General features: G+C 49.3%; 1 protein-coding gene and 1 pseudogene across 1 annotated transcript in view; both read left to right on the plus strand.

Annotated features, from left to right (window-relative positions):
- The first annotated feature begins 3,286 nt into the window (after positions 1-3,286).
- Positions 3,287-15,625, plus strand: part of CDHR3 (cadherin related family member 3) — a 49,638-nt gene continuing 37,299 nt past the window's right edge. The window contains exons 1-3 of the mRNA XM_008703544.2: positions 3,287-3,520; positions 7,654-7,819; positions 10,838-10,935. Of these exons, the coding sequence (XP_008701766.2) occupies positions 3,287-3,520; positions 7,654-7,819; positions 10,838-10,935 (498 nt within the window). The remainder of the gene's footprint in view (positions 3,521-7,653; positions 7,820-10,837; positions 10,936-15,625) is intronic.
- On the plus strand, positions 14,040-14,840 carry LOC121105880 (annotated as a pseudogene).

Here is a 15,625-nt window from a genome sequence, read left to right on the forward strand (position 1 = left end):
CACTGAATAAAGCACAAAACATCCCCAGCAAGAATGTCAGCAGAGGGCTGCTCGGTGGCTCAGTCGGTTATGCGTCTCTCGATCTCAGCACAGGCCTTGACCTCAGGGTTGTAAGTTCAAGCCCCCAAGTGTACTTAAAAAAGAGAGAGAGAGAGAATAATGCTGGCAGGAAGGACCTATCCAAGGACACAGCCTGGCCTTAGCCATACACAAAACAGGCAGTTCCTAGCACAAATTGCTTGAGAAGCACTAAATATATCCACTTCTGTCTCCAACATATCTCCCTCACTGCCATGCAAAATATGACCATTCAAGGAGGACTATGAAAAGGTCTATAAATACAAGGAGGAAAAAGTCTATAAATGTCTGGAGTGGTGCAAGGAGCCCTGGCCTTGGAGTCAGATGCCTTGGATTGGAAGGCTGGTTCTTTCATGGAATCAGTTTCTGGAACCCAGGGCTTACCAAAGTTAAAATGAGCACAACAAGATCAAAGGACACACTCCCTGCAGAGCAAACTAGGAGCTATTAGCGGGGGTGTTTGAAGAGCACGGCTTGGCTAGCCTGCTCGGTTCCTCGAAGGAGACACACCCAGGTTGGTGGCCCTGGGAAGATGCCTGTTCAGGGCGAGGCTGCAGAAAGCCTCTCACACCCGAGCCCACATCAAGCTAATACTGAGGTGTGATTCCTTATCTTGTTCCCCCAAACAGCCTCTCACAGATTGTATCACCATGACCTAACACCTGGGTGGAGGGGCCGATGTCTTACCAGACCCCAGCACCATCTGGCTACCATCTTAGAATAACCATGAGGCATTACGTGTGCGTGGTCACCTGAGAGGCACGCGACACACTGTCTGTAGTAGGTACATACACCTGTTAGCTAGGTCTAACAGGCCTACCACGGCATCTCGCTGAGTGTGCAGCCTCGGGTGTGTGACATGGTGACGGGGACAGCTCTACCACAGGGCTGTGTTCAGAAGGGCTGAGAGCAGGCAGGAGAGCCGCACAACGCCTGGTGAGTAGGAGCTCAGTCAATGCAAGTGGTGACTCGTTTGGGTCTGTTCGTTTGGGCTGGGCACGTACCTAACCGCAGGCGATTGAGAAAAACCGAGTAAGTTCTGTCTTTGCTTAAATATGAGCAGAGGCTTCCTTGCTTCCTTCCTCCTTGACTGGGGGTGGGGGACGAGTCACGGGGGTGAGTGGGAGAGGGCAAGAGAAGGTGAGGGTTTCCTTGAAATTGCTGAACAGAGAGGAAGCCGTCTGGTGAACAGCTCAGGGGGGCCCTGATGACTTCCGGTTGTGGGAAAAGAGGGCGTGAGGGAATGATGCCTAAAAAAAACCCAAGCACCAAAGCAACTGATTGATTTGCTCATTTTAAAAAACTATTTTGGGGGACTTTTTTTTTTTTTTTTTTGCCTCTAAATAGCTTACTATTTGGCTCCTAATTTTTATCAAGAGGATGCTATAATATTAAAGTCAATTTTACTAGATTAAAAAAAATCTATTCATATCCATGTCACCCTAAACCTCCGCTGTTTTGTTATTTCTGAGCCCTTGCTCCGTCTGTGTCCACAAAACTGGAAAATTCTGGGAGCAAAAATAACTTATGCATAATGAACTTTAGTCTCTAAACTAAATAAGATGATTTTAGATTTATGAAAGCTTGTACAAATGTGTTTGTATTTCAGTTTTTTCTACATTTGCACCCGCTTCTCTGCATCCCCTCCCCCAAATCTGAAATAAAAACATTCTCTTACAAAAGCCAGCACTTCCCCATGGCTTGTTTGTTTCCAGAAGTTCTACACCTTTTGGTAGGACACATCCTTTTCCTGTCCCCTGTACCTCCCTCCCATTCCAAGTGGCTTGTCCCCAGGAAGCTGGCTGAGAAGTAGGACTTCAGTGTAAATTTTGGTTTTGTTACTTACTATTATTCAGGTCTGTTGCCTCATCTGTAAAATGGTGCCACTAATACCTATCTGAGAGGATCGTTTTGGGGGAGTAAATGAGAGAAAGGATTTTACATTGTGCACTTACTTGGAACATGGTATAAATGGTCATTGCATTGACTTCCCAGAGCTCCCATAATAAACTCCCACAAACTGGATGGCTGTAAGCAACAGAAATGTATTCTCTCATAGTTCAGGAGATCCGAGGTATGAAGTCAAGGTGTTGACAGGGTTGGTTCCTTCTAGAAACTCTGAGGGAGATCTGTTCTCCATGGACTTCCTAGCTTTTGGAGGTTGCTTGCTGTTCCTTGGCTCTAGCTGCACCAGTTCAACTTCTGTCTCTATCGTAACACAGCTTTCTTCCTCCTCTGTGTCTCTGTGTCCAGTCCTCCTCTTAGAAGGACACCATTTGGTGGATTAGGGTCCACCCCAATCCAGAATGACCTCCTCTTAACCAATTAATCTGCAAAGACTCTATTTCCAAATAAGGTACATTCTGAGGTTCTGAGTGAACATGGATTTTATTTTGCAGGGGAACACTTTTCACCCCCCTAGAGTAACCATCACTATGGAAGCGTGAAAGAACATGACCTGCTGCTCTCCTCTGTACCGGCAAAATCTTGCAGAGAATCAAGGAGACCGTAGAATGTCCCAAGGCTTTCTTGGAAGAAACACCCTTTCTCTTAAATTGTAAAACACCCCGTCTGAGATGCAGCCCAAGGCAATGGGCATGCCCTCCCTGAGTCTCTTGTTTCCTTCCCTGTGAAATGGGAGTTAATCTATCAATGAAGATGTACTGATGGACCCTCTACATGACACCCCCCCCCCGCATCCCATAATGACAAACAACTGTCCTTGAGATCACTTACAGATGCGGGGAGATCTACCATGATTTTGGAGCGTGGAGATCATGCACACTCATTTTTTGGTGAATCGCTGAATCAAACGCTGACACAGACAAGGAAAATAAACTCCTGTAAATTCCTCAGTCTTGTGAGACAGGATGTCATCGCCGGACTTGGTCCTTCAAGTGGATGTCTGTCCCCTGAGGCATCACGTTCATCTTTCCCTAGCTCTTCACAAAGGCTTCGAGAAAAGAGAAGGGGTGCAGGGAGACAGGAGAAAAGCAGCAGCTTTATTTACAGAATGACAGAAGCAGATTTCATGGTTGTTGGGTGGTGGTTGTTTTCTTGGCTCCCAGATGATCTATTTCCATTTCCAGTCCTTGGCAAGGGTATTTGTTCTTGGGGAGTGACCAGGTTCCATCAGCACTCCAAGCTACGGGTTGAAGCCACAGACCAAGCTGTTAAGTCCTTGTTCCCAGCACAAGGCTTTATGTTCATGGCATTTTGCATCCTTCTTAAACCCACAGGGAGAGAAGCGCTACGCCTAATCCACTTGCCTGCTACCAGCACCGTGGCCGAGAATTCTCCACCTGAGACTCCAGTGCACAAGTTTTCCGTGAACTTATCAGCCTCGCTGTCGCCTGTGATCCCAGGGTTGCCCCTGATTATCAACACAAGCCCCCTCACTGACGGCTTCAGGGTGAACTGGCTGTCAGGCATCGACTTCGAGGCAAGCCCATCTCCTTGCGAGTTGTTCACCGAGGGGGTTCCTGAAGATGAGGGTGGATGGGATTCTAGATCGGTGACCATTTCCTCCCCTTTCCCTGGTCCACTCACCCCTCTAGTAAGACCCAGAAGGCCCGTCTGGGGCATCCGAGAGCCCTCTGTGCGAGAGGCTCCTAAACACTTTGGACCTTCTTTCTCCACTTAATCCAGTGCGATGAGTAATATGCTCCAATTGTTACAAATCAAAGTCCTGTTTCTTATTGCCACCCGTGGTCACGTGACGTCAGGTGTCAGGTGTGCACTGACAGTATCGAAACCCTTTGGGTGGCATAGTATGGGTATTCATCTCCTCAAAAGCCAGGCCCTGATGAATTTGTGTCTGGTGATTCTGCTTTTCTCGAATTCTGTGATTTTCCAGACGGAAATCTGAGGAGACTTCTTTCATATGGAAGAACACACCCTTCATAAAAATGCAAGCCTGAATGTCCAGCCACGCTGCGTGAATGTTTCTTCTTGGATAATTCAGACCCAGTCATTCACATTGAGGAGCCCTGCCACCTCCGCTCTTTTTTCTAGTTTGTCACTTGAGTCTTTTCCAAAGCGGGCATTCCTCCTTGGGTAGGACAGACTTACCTGCGTGTTTTCCACTGTACCTTCGAGGCCGTTCCAGGGATGTCTTTAGGATCCAGGTGTTTGAACCACCTCCCCCCCACCCCTGCCCTTCCCTCGATCGGCTTAGGAACCTCTGGTGGTTATCATTAGCCCTGACTCGGGTCCTCCCTGCCATTGCCCTAGGGATCTGATGGGACCCCACGGGCTCAGCCTGCTTGGTCGAGGCTCGGTTGCCTCCTTGAGGTACACACTAGGTGTTCCTAAACACAGCTGATCATGAGAGTCCCAAGGGGAGCTCTTAAAAAGTGTGCATGTCTGGGCCCCAGAGCAGACCTGGAGAACCCAGGAGGTGCAGGCAGAGCTCAGGAAGGCAGTATTCTCAGCACCACTGGGGGCAGGTTTTTCGGTGCATACGGAGCACACATTAGGACAGGCTTCACCTCAGCATCCAGTGTAGAGTCCCCGGCCCCTGGGGCCGGGTCTGCGACTCATCTGCCCTATCTCCCTGGCCCCAGACATCTGGCTTGTCTTCCACAGCTGCTGCTCATCTGGTCCTAGAAGCCCTGCCAACGGCTTGCACGTGTACAGCATGGAGTATATGCTGGATGCCGTGGAACACGCGTCATGTGTGTCTCCTCTTGTAATATTTAAACAATCTGATGATTCTATTTCTATTTCTATCCCCTTTTTACAGGTGGAGCAAACTGAAGCAAAATTTGTTAAATATCTTGCCCTGGGTTGCGCAGCTCTTTGGGGGCTGAGCTGAACCTGGAACCCAGGCAGTCTGACTTCAGACCTCTGCCTATTTTTGGAAACAATGTAATTCATACAGCACACAATTCACACCTTGAAAATGTACAATTCAATGGTTTTTACTGCATTCACAGACCATCACCACCATCTAATTTTAGAACACTGTCCCTATTTTCCCCCAGTGCCTGGCACCCACTGATCTCCTTTCTGCCTTAATAGATTTGCCTATCCTGGGCATCGTCTATGAATGGATTCACATTGGACGTGGTCTTTAGTGACTGGCTAGTTTCCTTTAAGCCTGGATCAACACTTCCTTCCTTTTCATGGCTGAGTCATATTCCACTGTATGGACAGACCACGTTTGTCTATCGTTCAGCAATTATCAGACATCAGGGTTGCTCCCCATTGAGAGCTCTCACCCTCAGCCTCTAGGGTCTACTGCCTTTGATGAGGAGGATGGTGACCATGTGGCATCTGGTGTGTGGAGGTCCCATTGCACATTCACATCCTGACCTCTGGATTGTCACTACCGACACTGACACTACCATCACTGAAAGGCTTTATTCCTATTTTCGAACTAAGATCACAGAGAGACAGCAAGGTTAGCTGGTGTGTCCGAGATCACGTAGCCATAGCAGATGAAATAAGAACTTAACTCAGGTCTTCTGATGGCCAGTCCTAGGCTCTTTCTCCCACATTGCCCTGTGCATCTGTTGCTGGTTTGGTGAGTCCCCAAATCAGGTGGAAGAAGCTAGCCTTTCCACATTTGATGTGATTCAAACAGGGCTGACAGTCAAGGATGAATTCCATCCTGTGTCTGACCTCTAGGAACGGTGACTTTCTTAGCACCTCAGCTGACATAGGCTCCAGTGTTCGGTGTACTGTCCCAGGCCTGGTGCCCTCCTGGACGCTGTGTCGCTACTAGGATGGGCCACACGTTCATGGGTCCTGAAGCATTGGTTACTTCTCCCCAGAAACCACCGAATACCATCAACTATCCCCTCCAAAAAGATCCTATTCTCCAACCCAAAATGCTCGCAAGAGCTGCTTCTGCTGCCTACAGAACAGGTCAGTGCCATACCCGTGGCAGAACCTGACTCCTCCTTGGGCTGACTTGACAATCTGCAGGATAAAGCTAGCGATGAGGTTTTTGGGTCTCTGGCCCAGCGGTCTGGTCACTGTTGGCCTTGGGACTCAGTTGTACAAGGCTTTCTGAGGGTAACCTCTGAATCATGCCAGGGACCAGGCCTCTCTGGTTTCAAACACAGCTTCTGGGACTTCTGGGGGCCCTGGGAAGGTAAGGATGGTGAACAATAATGATGCTAATGATAACAACTCCTATTTATGGTGCATTGATCATATACCAGGAATCCCCCTAAATATGTTGTGAATTCATTTATTTAATCCCCATAACAGCGCCACGAAGTGGTGTACTACTATTAAATACATGTTAGAAGTGGGGAACCGAGGCATGGAGAGGTCTCACCTGCCACATGCCAAGCATGGAGACAGGTCATCTCCACATATGTGGGTGCCAGGCTGACCCTGCCCACAGGTAGAGACGAGACTACCTCATTTCCTCTCTCAACCCTCCTCCACACTTTCTCCGTCCACTGCATGCACTCATTCCCATCTGTGGCTGTCTTCTCGCAACTGGTGGAGAGCTTGCAAAGCCTCCTCCATGAAGCCTTCCCTGACTACACACAGCTCACAATGAACTTTGTCCCTGATTCCACAGTACCCTGATCTACTGTTTTGTTATAGTACCCTGTATTATGCTTCATCTGTTTAACTAGGTCAAGGAGTATTTACCTAATTATAATCATGTGGAAACAAAATCAGGGAAAGGTAAAGGACTTTCCCAAGGTCACACCAAAGTTCAGCTATGACAGTGTGACTGGAGCTAAGCACTCTCACCATGAGAGACTGAATGCCGCCTGGCCCCAGTCATATTTATAAACAAAAAGTTCCATTAGCATAATTAAGACACTTATGAAATTTAGTCCTTGAGGTCCCAAAGGGCTCTGGGCGCTCCGTGGTCTAAGCTGGTGGCAGGAGTTGCATGTAGGCATGCGAGGTCACAGGTTGGCCTCCAGTTAGCCTCAGCAGGACCCTCCCATCGTGGACCAGCCAGGTTCCCACTGATTCCGGTGATGTTTCTCTGGCCCTGGTTCTTGATGTCTCTCCCACATCTCCAAAACACTTATAGTGCAGGGGACAAGTTTCCACCAGTGGGAGAATGTGTGGAAATGCACAAAAACACTGAACCGGCTGTTGATGTAAGTATATATTGTTCCTTATTTCTGCAGATGTATCCTTCCCTTGTTTATTCACAGACGTGGCCTTGGGAAAATTACCATGGAGCACCAAGTCAAGACAGCAATCCCAGGAAAGTGCAGTGGCTTCTTCTTAAAGCCCAGAAAGTCCAACTATCTTCAGGGTTGCTAAGGAACTTGTCTAGGTGCCTCCCCCAAGTAGCGATAGGGTTTTAATTCCCGGCTTTCCATCTCCGGTCGTTGGAAACAGAATGTTGCCTAAATATTTTTCTTTCCTCTGAAAAGCAGCATCACGTGCAGGAGTCCCTTTGGTGAAATGTCATGGGGCTTATGTTGGAAGAACTAAGGCAAAACAACCGGTTCCTCTGACGGTGAGGGAAAGATGGTTTCCAGGATTCTGGCTGCTTCCTTCCTAGTAACATCCCTTTGCAAAATGCACGCATACAAAACAGATCTCCTTTCACATGGTTACTAAGAATTCTGCCTTTGCTCTTAGGTTGTCACCACTGGCAAGGAACAACTAGACTTTGAAACTGGACCAAACATATTTGATTTGCAGATTTATGTTAAGGATGACGTCGGTGTCACTGACCTACAGATCCTGACTGTCCAGGTAACAGATGTGAACGAGCCGCCTCAGTTTCAAGGCAACTTGGCAAAAGGTAAGATGCACTGGACTGTGCAGTGCAGCCCAGACAGTGGCATGAGGGGGGGTACACTGGGGGACAGAGGAAACCAGCAGCTGTTTGCCTGGAAAAGGCAGCTGCTTAATGAGCAGGGAATAAACGAAATGTCCTCCAGCACAGGACTCCCCAAAATGATGCCCAACAATTTACAAAGCCCCTCACCTCCGTGGTTTCTCTTGGACCCCTCTCGGTCCTGGGGAGGAAAATGAGGTTCAGGGACCTTGAGTGGGTCATTCTGGAGGAAGCCAAGCCGAGCCCATCAGAGGTTCATCCCTGTGTGCTGTGGTCATTGACTGACCTGTTCATTCTCACCATGGACCCCTGGAGGGCAGTGTGTGACTGGGGTCTACTGCAGAGCAGGGACAGTATAAAGGACTGGAGCATAGGGTGACTTCCTGCATGATCTCTCCCGGGCTCCTGACTTTGACCGCTATCCATACTGACAACGTCCAACTCTGTCATTTTAGTCCACCTTCTCCTCTGAGCTCCTGATTCAAATATCCAGCCGTCTTATCCCACAACTCTGTCTGCTATGTCTAATAGGCATCTGGGATGTGGTGAGGTGACTTTTGGAATGCCCTCAGGTCGCCTAAGTGTGAGGGTTGGTTGCCAGTGGAGCCAACCATGTAAATAGAAGGTTGGAACTTTCAGTCCCCCACTCAGCCTCACCCCCACCTCTGTGGAGGGGAAGAGGGTAGAGATGGAGCTCAATTGCTGATGGCCAATGATGTAATCAATCGTGCCTATGTAATCAAGCCTCCATGAAAACACCAAAGGATGGGGTTTGGAGAGCTTCCAGGCTGGTGAACCACCTCGCCCTTCCAGGAGAGTAGTGTGCCCAGAGAGCATGGAAGCTCTGTGTTCCTTTCCCTTCATATCATGCCCTATGCCTCCCTTACATCTCTCTGCTCCTGAGTTATCCTTTTGCAATAAACCTGTAATCTAGTAAGCAAAGTATTTCCCTGAGTTTTGAGATCCCCTCTAGCAAATTCATTGAACCCAAAGAGGGGATGGTGGGAAACTCGGATTTATAGCTCATGGGTCAGAAGCATGGGTGACAACCTGAACTTGAAATTGGTATTTGAAGTGGGGGTTGGGGGTGTCTCGTGGCAGTGAGTCCTTGGTCTGTGGAATTTGAAGGCTGTCTCTGGGTAGATAGTATCAGAATTGAGTTGAATTGCAGAACCCCCAGCTGGTGTCGGAGGATTGCTTGATGGTGTAGGAAAATCCCCCACACATTGGAATTGGTGTCAGAACATGACATCTCAAACTTAACATGCATGTTAAGATCAAACTCTTGACTTCCACTCCACCCCCAGCCCCCACCATCGCCCCCCCAATCTGCATCTCTCGCCTTTCCCATTTTAGCTAACGGCAACCTCACCCTTCCAGTGGCTTGGGCCAAAACTTCGAAGTCAGCCTTGACTCCTCTGCCTTTTACACCCAACATCAAATCAAATCCATGAGGAAATCTTGCCACTTCCAAATCTATGCAGTCTGACTGCTCCCTGGCATCTCCATCGCGACCCCCACGGTGCAAGCCACTAGTCATGTGTCACCTGGATTACTGTGATGGCGGGCTCACTGGCCTCCCTGCTCTGCTCTTGCCTCCGTCAGTCTATTCTCCACATAGCAGCCAGAGGAGCCTGTTGACTGTCAGTCAAATCAAGGCACTCTTCTGCTTCAAACCCCACAAGAACTTCCCATCTCCCTCAAGAGGATAGCCAGAGTCTCCTTAAGGCACCATCAAATCTGGCCCCCTCCCACCTACACTGTGTCCTCTTCCACACACTCCCCCCCCCCATATGGCAGTCCTGGCCTCCTCACCGGGCTCTGAACGTCCCCTGTACAACCCTCACTGGCATCTTCACAGTTGCTCTTTGCCCCATCCCCCTTATCTCTACAATCCTCATTTCTTTAAGAATGTAGACTCAAGTGTCGCGAATCTTCCACGACCACTCCATTTCACACTGTAACCTAACCCACAACATTCCATTCCCTGATTTTCTCCAGGACATTGCTCAGTAACGTGCACATATTTTGCTCATTTATTTTATTATCTGTATCTTCCCTCTACCGTGCAAACTCCACAAGAGTGGGGTTTCCTGTTCGGTGAACTGCTGTGTTCCCAGGGCGTGGATAGACCAGTGTCTGGTACGGAGTGAGAACTCAGTAAATGTCGTTTTGAGTGCAAGCACGAACAGTGATAAAGGTGAATGAGAGCTGGAGCTCAGATCTAACATAGGCTGGACTTGAATTTTTATACTCTCACCTCCTTCCTCGCTGAGACAGTCTCCTAACTTCCCCGAGGCCGTTTCCTCATTTGTGAAGTGGAGAGCATTACAATACCTGCGTGCAGGGGGTTATGGTCATAAAGGAGAAAACATAAGCCCTCAGCGCAGTGGTCCCAAAGAGTGAGCTGACGTGCACATTCTCAGTCCTCACGCAGAAGGACCAGCGCTTGGAGAGAGAGGCCAGAGCGGAGGGTGACGGCCCCTCAGACCGGGCTGGTGGTGCCGGGTGCCCCCTGGCTGCCCAGAACTCCGAAGGAGATGAAGGCAATTTCTGGTCCCCTTCGTGAGCCTCTGTAGCCCTCTCCCTTATTCCTGCATAAGTCCTTTCGGCTGACATGCTAAGTGCACTTCAATAGGTGACCTGGGCTCGGTTTTGGAGGAATTTGCACGTGAAAGTGAATCAGGAACACGGAGCAGCCTCACGCGGAGATTCCTCCCCTAGATCATCTCTCAGCAGAGGAAATGTGGCAAGATGTGATGCCAGCTTGGCCACCCGAGTACTTTATAAATTCCCATAAGCCATCAGCTCACGCCAGGCAGCCTGCGGGCTGACGCCCGGCCTGTATTCCCGCAGCCGTCCTTCCCATGATGCCCATGCACTTGGTTCTCCTTGGCTGGGTACGGCTGTCCTGGTTCTGTAATTCCTCATTTGCTTGATCTAATAAAATTCCTCTTCTTCCACTTTGGACGCTGATCTAAGGTCTCGACCTCTACATACTGGAAGGAGCAAACCCGGGATTCATTTACCAGGTGGAGGCCTTTGATCCAGAAGACACAAACCGAAATATACCCCTCAGTGTAAGTCTCCTTGATACATGGGCTGGGCTTCTCCGTGCTGCCTTTGACACGGTGGCCTGGAGCCTCAGCCAGGGGCTTGGGCAGTGGTGAGGGGAGGATTAGGTGGTCCCCCGCCATAGCATAGAGTATGGGGGATGTTGGAATGGGCGAGGGAGCTCCGGACATAGACACCCCAGATCAGACCCGTGGCTCTGTGTGATCTTGGACATGTTCTTAACCTCTCTGAGCTTCCATTTCTTCATCTATAAAATGGAAGAAGGGCACCTACAGCTGGGGGATTGTAAGTATGAGATAATGCACGTAAAGCCACTTAGCACAGTGCCTGGCATAGTAAAATTGCTCAGTATTTTTAATTCTAAGGTGATAAAAACCCAGCTGTATTCTTTTAAAAGTAAGCAAAAAATGTGTACTCCAAAGGCCGGCATTACCACTTCCTTTTCAAGAGACGACGTCAAGCTGCCTGGAGCCAAGGTAAAGAATAAAAAAGTTAAAAAGTTAAAAGAGAATCCCAGAAATTCCAAAGAAGGGGGGGGGGAATCCCACAGAGAAAAACAGGAGACTAGGTCTGGAGCCTTCCTTCACAGTTCGGTCTTTTTTTTTCTTCTCTTCCTTCTAACTCCATTTCCTTCATGCAGTAATCAGTGGAGCTCTTGTAACCACGAACCCTCAGGCGAAGGAGCCTCTTGGCTTGTCTGGGCCAGGACGCCGTGGCTCCTAGCTCTGTTTCCCCAAGCAGCCCATGCACCCTGCAGCTGGGCAGCCCAGGCTGGAGAAAAAAACCAAAGCTCACACCAGCCAAGACCACTAACCTTGGAGCAGGCATCCCTCCTGCAAAGCCCGCCTTACAGAGAAGCGGGTACTTGATATACGACACTCAGGGAATTGGTAACACCGGGAGGCTGTTTCTGCTGTTGGGGGCTTGATTTGCAGCTTTAACAGGGCAACTTTTTCTAACAGGAGGAAGTAAGCCTTGGAAATAACATCCATGACCCATATAATACGGTCTGCAGTGTTTGAAACAAAACTGTTTTCAAATTAGCAGACACATCTTGAGTTAGGGTATAGTCTGTTCTTATCAGAAGATGACCCTTCTGTCCCCAAAATCATTTATTCAAGGTTCTACTTGCATGAATAAATGGAAAAGGCAAACACTTAATGGGTCCCTACTATGTGCTAAGAACAATACGAGGTGCTTTAAATGCATACTTATGAATAACATCCTTGTTATATCACTTATAAGTATGTTTGACTGAAAATAACAGAAACCCACAGTGGCGGATGTGGGATTTTTCTTTTTTCTCTCCCATGACAAGAAGTGCAGAGGTTGACAGGTGGTCCAGGGCTGGCACATCTGCTGCTGTCAGAAACATGGGCTCTAGCTTTCTGCTCTTCCACCCACAGTATGTTGGTTTTGTCCTTTTTGTTCACCTTATGATTACAATATGGCTGCTGCACCTCCAGACTTTACCTTTAAAGTTCCAGGCACGAAGAAGGAAAAAAAAAAAGCAGGAAGGGAGCAGGCCAGTGCAGTCAGTATCTCAAAGATCCTCCTGGAGGCCCTATCCAGAGGACTTCTGTTTACTACTCACCGGCCAGAATGGTTGGCCACTGTTGTTTGATGGTGACCAGGTGAAAAGAGATTCTGGATGGGCCAGCAACACAAAATACAGTACCTCGTTTATACATTTAGTTCTTTTCAACATTCACCAAGAATCCACTATGTTCCAGGCTTTTTATTAGATACTTTGGGCACAAAGATGAGTAAGACACATCTTTGTACCTCAAGAAGTTTATAGTCTGGGTGGGAGATGATCATGCATACACCAAATTATTATAATTCAATAAGATAATTACTATAAAGTTCATACAAGATGCAGTGGGGGCCAAGTGGAAGGACACTCAAGTGTCAAGAAAAATGTTTTTAAATCTCCATCTTTAAATTATGCAGAAGGAATAATGTCAAGGCAGCCCCTTTAAAAACACCTTGTAGATCAGGTTGTTACACTTTCTGATGAAGGGAAGCGGCGGCAGGTGGGGAGCAAAAGCAGCAGCAGGCCTTGTTCCCTTAAAAGAAAATGTACTGCCATCCAAAGAGGTCTGAGAACAGCTGCAGGGCGTGGGACCTGGAACCAGGGGGCTGCGCCTGTGGTTTCTGCCATGTGTTTAGGAGTTATTTGGGGAGGGGGCGCTTCCCCATGCAGCAGAGAGTGTTAATGAAGTCTCTCACACCTGCGCTAGAACATACAGCTGCACAGAAAGTTAACAGCCAGCCTGCAGGGGCAGTGAGCACAATCTAGAAAGAACCTTTCTCAGACTAGAAAAACGTACTAACAGTTTAGGAAGTGAGGCCTCTGTACTTAGACATTTTATTCTGGGTGCTCAGGAGGCACGAAAGGACATATTTTGCTCTATATAAGGAGAAAGGAGATAGGTTGATTTACTATGACCAAACCCGTGCTTCTCACTGAAGTCTGTGGCTGTAAATTGAAACCAGCAGATGAACTTTAAAAAACAACAGATATCTGGGTCCCCCCCGCCCAGGAGTCTGATGTGATTGTCCTGGGGTGTGACCCAGGCCTCAGGCTTTTTGAGCCCCGAGCTGAATCTCTCGCACAGCGGGCACTGAGAACCACCACTTGAAGACATGGTTTCCCAAAATTCCCAAGTCCCTCTCAGACTTTCCAGTCCTGGGGGCCTGGGAGGGGCCTGGGAGTCTGCATATTTGCCGAATATCCTAGGGCCGGTCTTTTGGTCTGAATGGTTGGGAGGGCTTCTCAGAAGGTGTTCAGGCCCCTGCATGAGAATATATTTAGGCTGCTTTTTAAAAAAACACAGATTCTGACGGTTCAAGCAGCCAACTCTGATCTCAGCTCAGGTTCTGACCTCAGGTTCTGAGTTCAGACCTCAAACTGGGCTCCCTGCTAGGCGCGGAGCCTACTTAAAAAATATATTAATTAATGTAATTAAATAAATGAAAAAACACGTATTCCTGGAGCACAAACTTCCCAGGTGATTCTGATGTTCTATACCCTTCGAGAACCACTGAACAGAAGAAACAAGTAGAGGCTTTAAGGAAACACCAGAGCAGGGCCAGGAGCCATGGCATGGACCCACTGCTGCTTCTGCTGCTATTCTGGCTGGGGCTGAGCTGCCACTGGCCCTGCGGGGACCAGCTGTCCAAGCTGGGGCTCAGGACAGACTCCAGGCCTTATGAGTACCTGTCCTCATCGCATCTGCCCAAGAGCTGAGACTGGTGCAAGGTAAATGGGGTCACTCTGCCAGTGTCCCCGGAACCACCCCATCCCCAGGACTGTGGCTCCTGCTGGGTCCACGGCAGCACCAGCCCCACAGCAGAGAGGGTCAACATCAAGAGGAAGGGGGCGTGGCCCCCACCCTGCTGGCTGTGCTCATGGGCTCCCACAAGCATGGTGGGCACCGACCTGCCCATGTGGGGGTCAGCCCACAAGCTGGGGGCGACATGACCTGCAACAACCAACAGGCCAAGGACCAAGAGTAGGACAAGTTTAACCAATGTGGAACATGCACTGACCTCACAGTGCCATGCCGTCCAGAGCTACACCCTCTGGAAAGCTATGGCTCCCTTTCGGAGGGGGAGAAGAGGATGGCAGAAACCCACTCCAACGGCCCCATCAGCTGCTGTTAGCGGCTCACTACACAGGGGGCGTCTACGGGGAGCACCGTGGCATAAACCATGTCATTTCTGTGGCTGGCTGGGTTGTCAGCCATGGCACCGAGTACTGCATTGTCCGGAATTCGTGGGGAGAACCGTGGGCTGAGAGCAAGGCTGGGTGAGGATAGTGACCAGCCCCTATAAAGATGGGAACGGTGCCCACGACAACCTTGCTGTTGAGCAGTCCTCTCTGTTTGAGGGCCCCATCCTTTAAGACACAAGAAACGGTATTATGAGCCATCATCAGAGGGGATCCTACTGTTAGGGGCGCTGGGTTGGTACTGCCACGGTCTGAAGGATCCGGCGGCTGGTCTGGTCATGGCACTTCGCAGCTAGTGGGTGCTGCTGCGGTGCTGGCTGCAAGGGGAGTCCTGAGGGAAGAGTCTGAAAGGGGAGACTGAAGAGTCTCAAGGCAGAGACTCCTGGCTCCCCTGCCACTGCGATGGCAGCCAACCCTCTACCCGGCCAGGGTGTGATCCGCAAGGCAATTATGTGACCTCTGTTCTGACCTACCACCAGTTCCTATATCACCTCGGAATCACTGGTGGGGGTGGAGAGAGAAGATGGCCATTTCCGATTGCCCAAAAGGGGTGAATACAATACGCGACTTCCCACAGGAAGAGCACAAAACCAAACCAGAACAAGAACAAAGCACCACAGCATGCGCGGGAAGCCACCTTGGCTTGGTTGGCACCTAACCGTCTCTCCGGCGCCTTCCAAGGAGTTGCCTTGCCGGCGGGAACCACAACAGAGGGAGGATGGATTAAACAATAGCTCCAGGACGTCTCCAGAAACCCCTTAAACAACAAACCCTACAAGCCCTATCCAGCTTAACAAATGGAAACCGTGTCGCAGATAAGGTAAAAGTGGGGCTAATGCAGAAACCACTGGTATTCGCTCCCTCCTTTCCAAAGACGTTTTAAAAGCGTGTAGTTGTATGTTGTTTGGACCGGCAGGGCCCGACAGAGCTGGCGCGCGAGCCAGGAACGACGGCTGTGT

Source organism: Ursus maritimus, unplaced genomic scaffold, assembly GCF_017311325.1.
Source record: "Ursus maritimus isolate PB19 unplaced genomic scaffold, ASM1731132v1 scaffold_3, whole genome shotgun sequence".
NCBI lineage: Eukaryota > Metazoa > Chordata > Mammalia > Carnivora > Ursidae > Ursus > Ursus maritimus.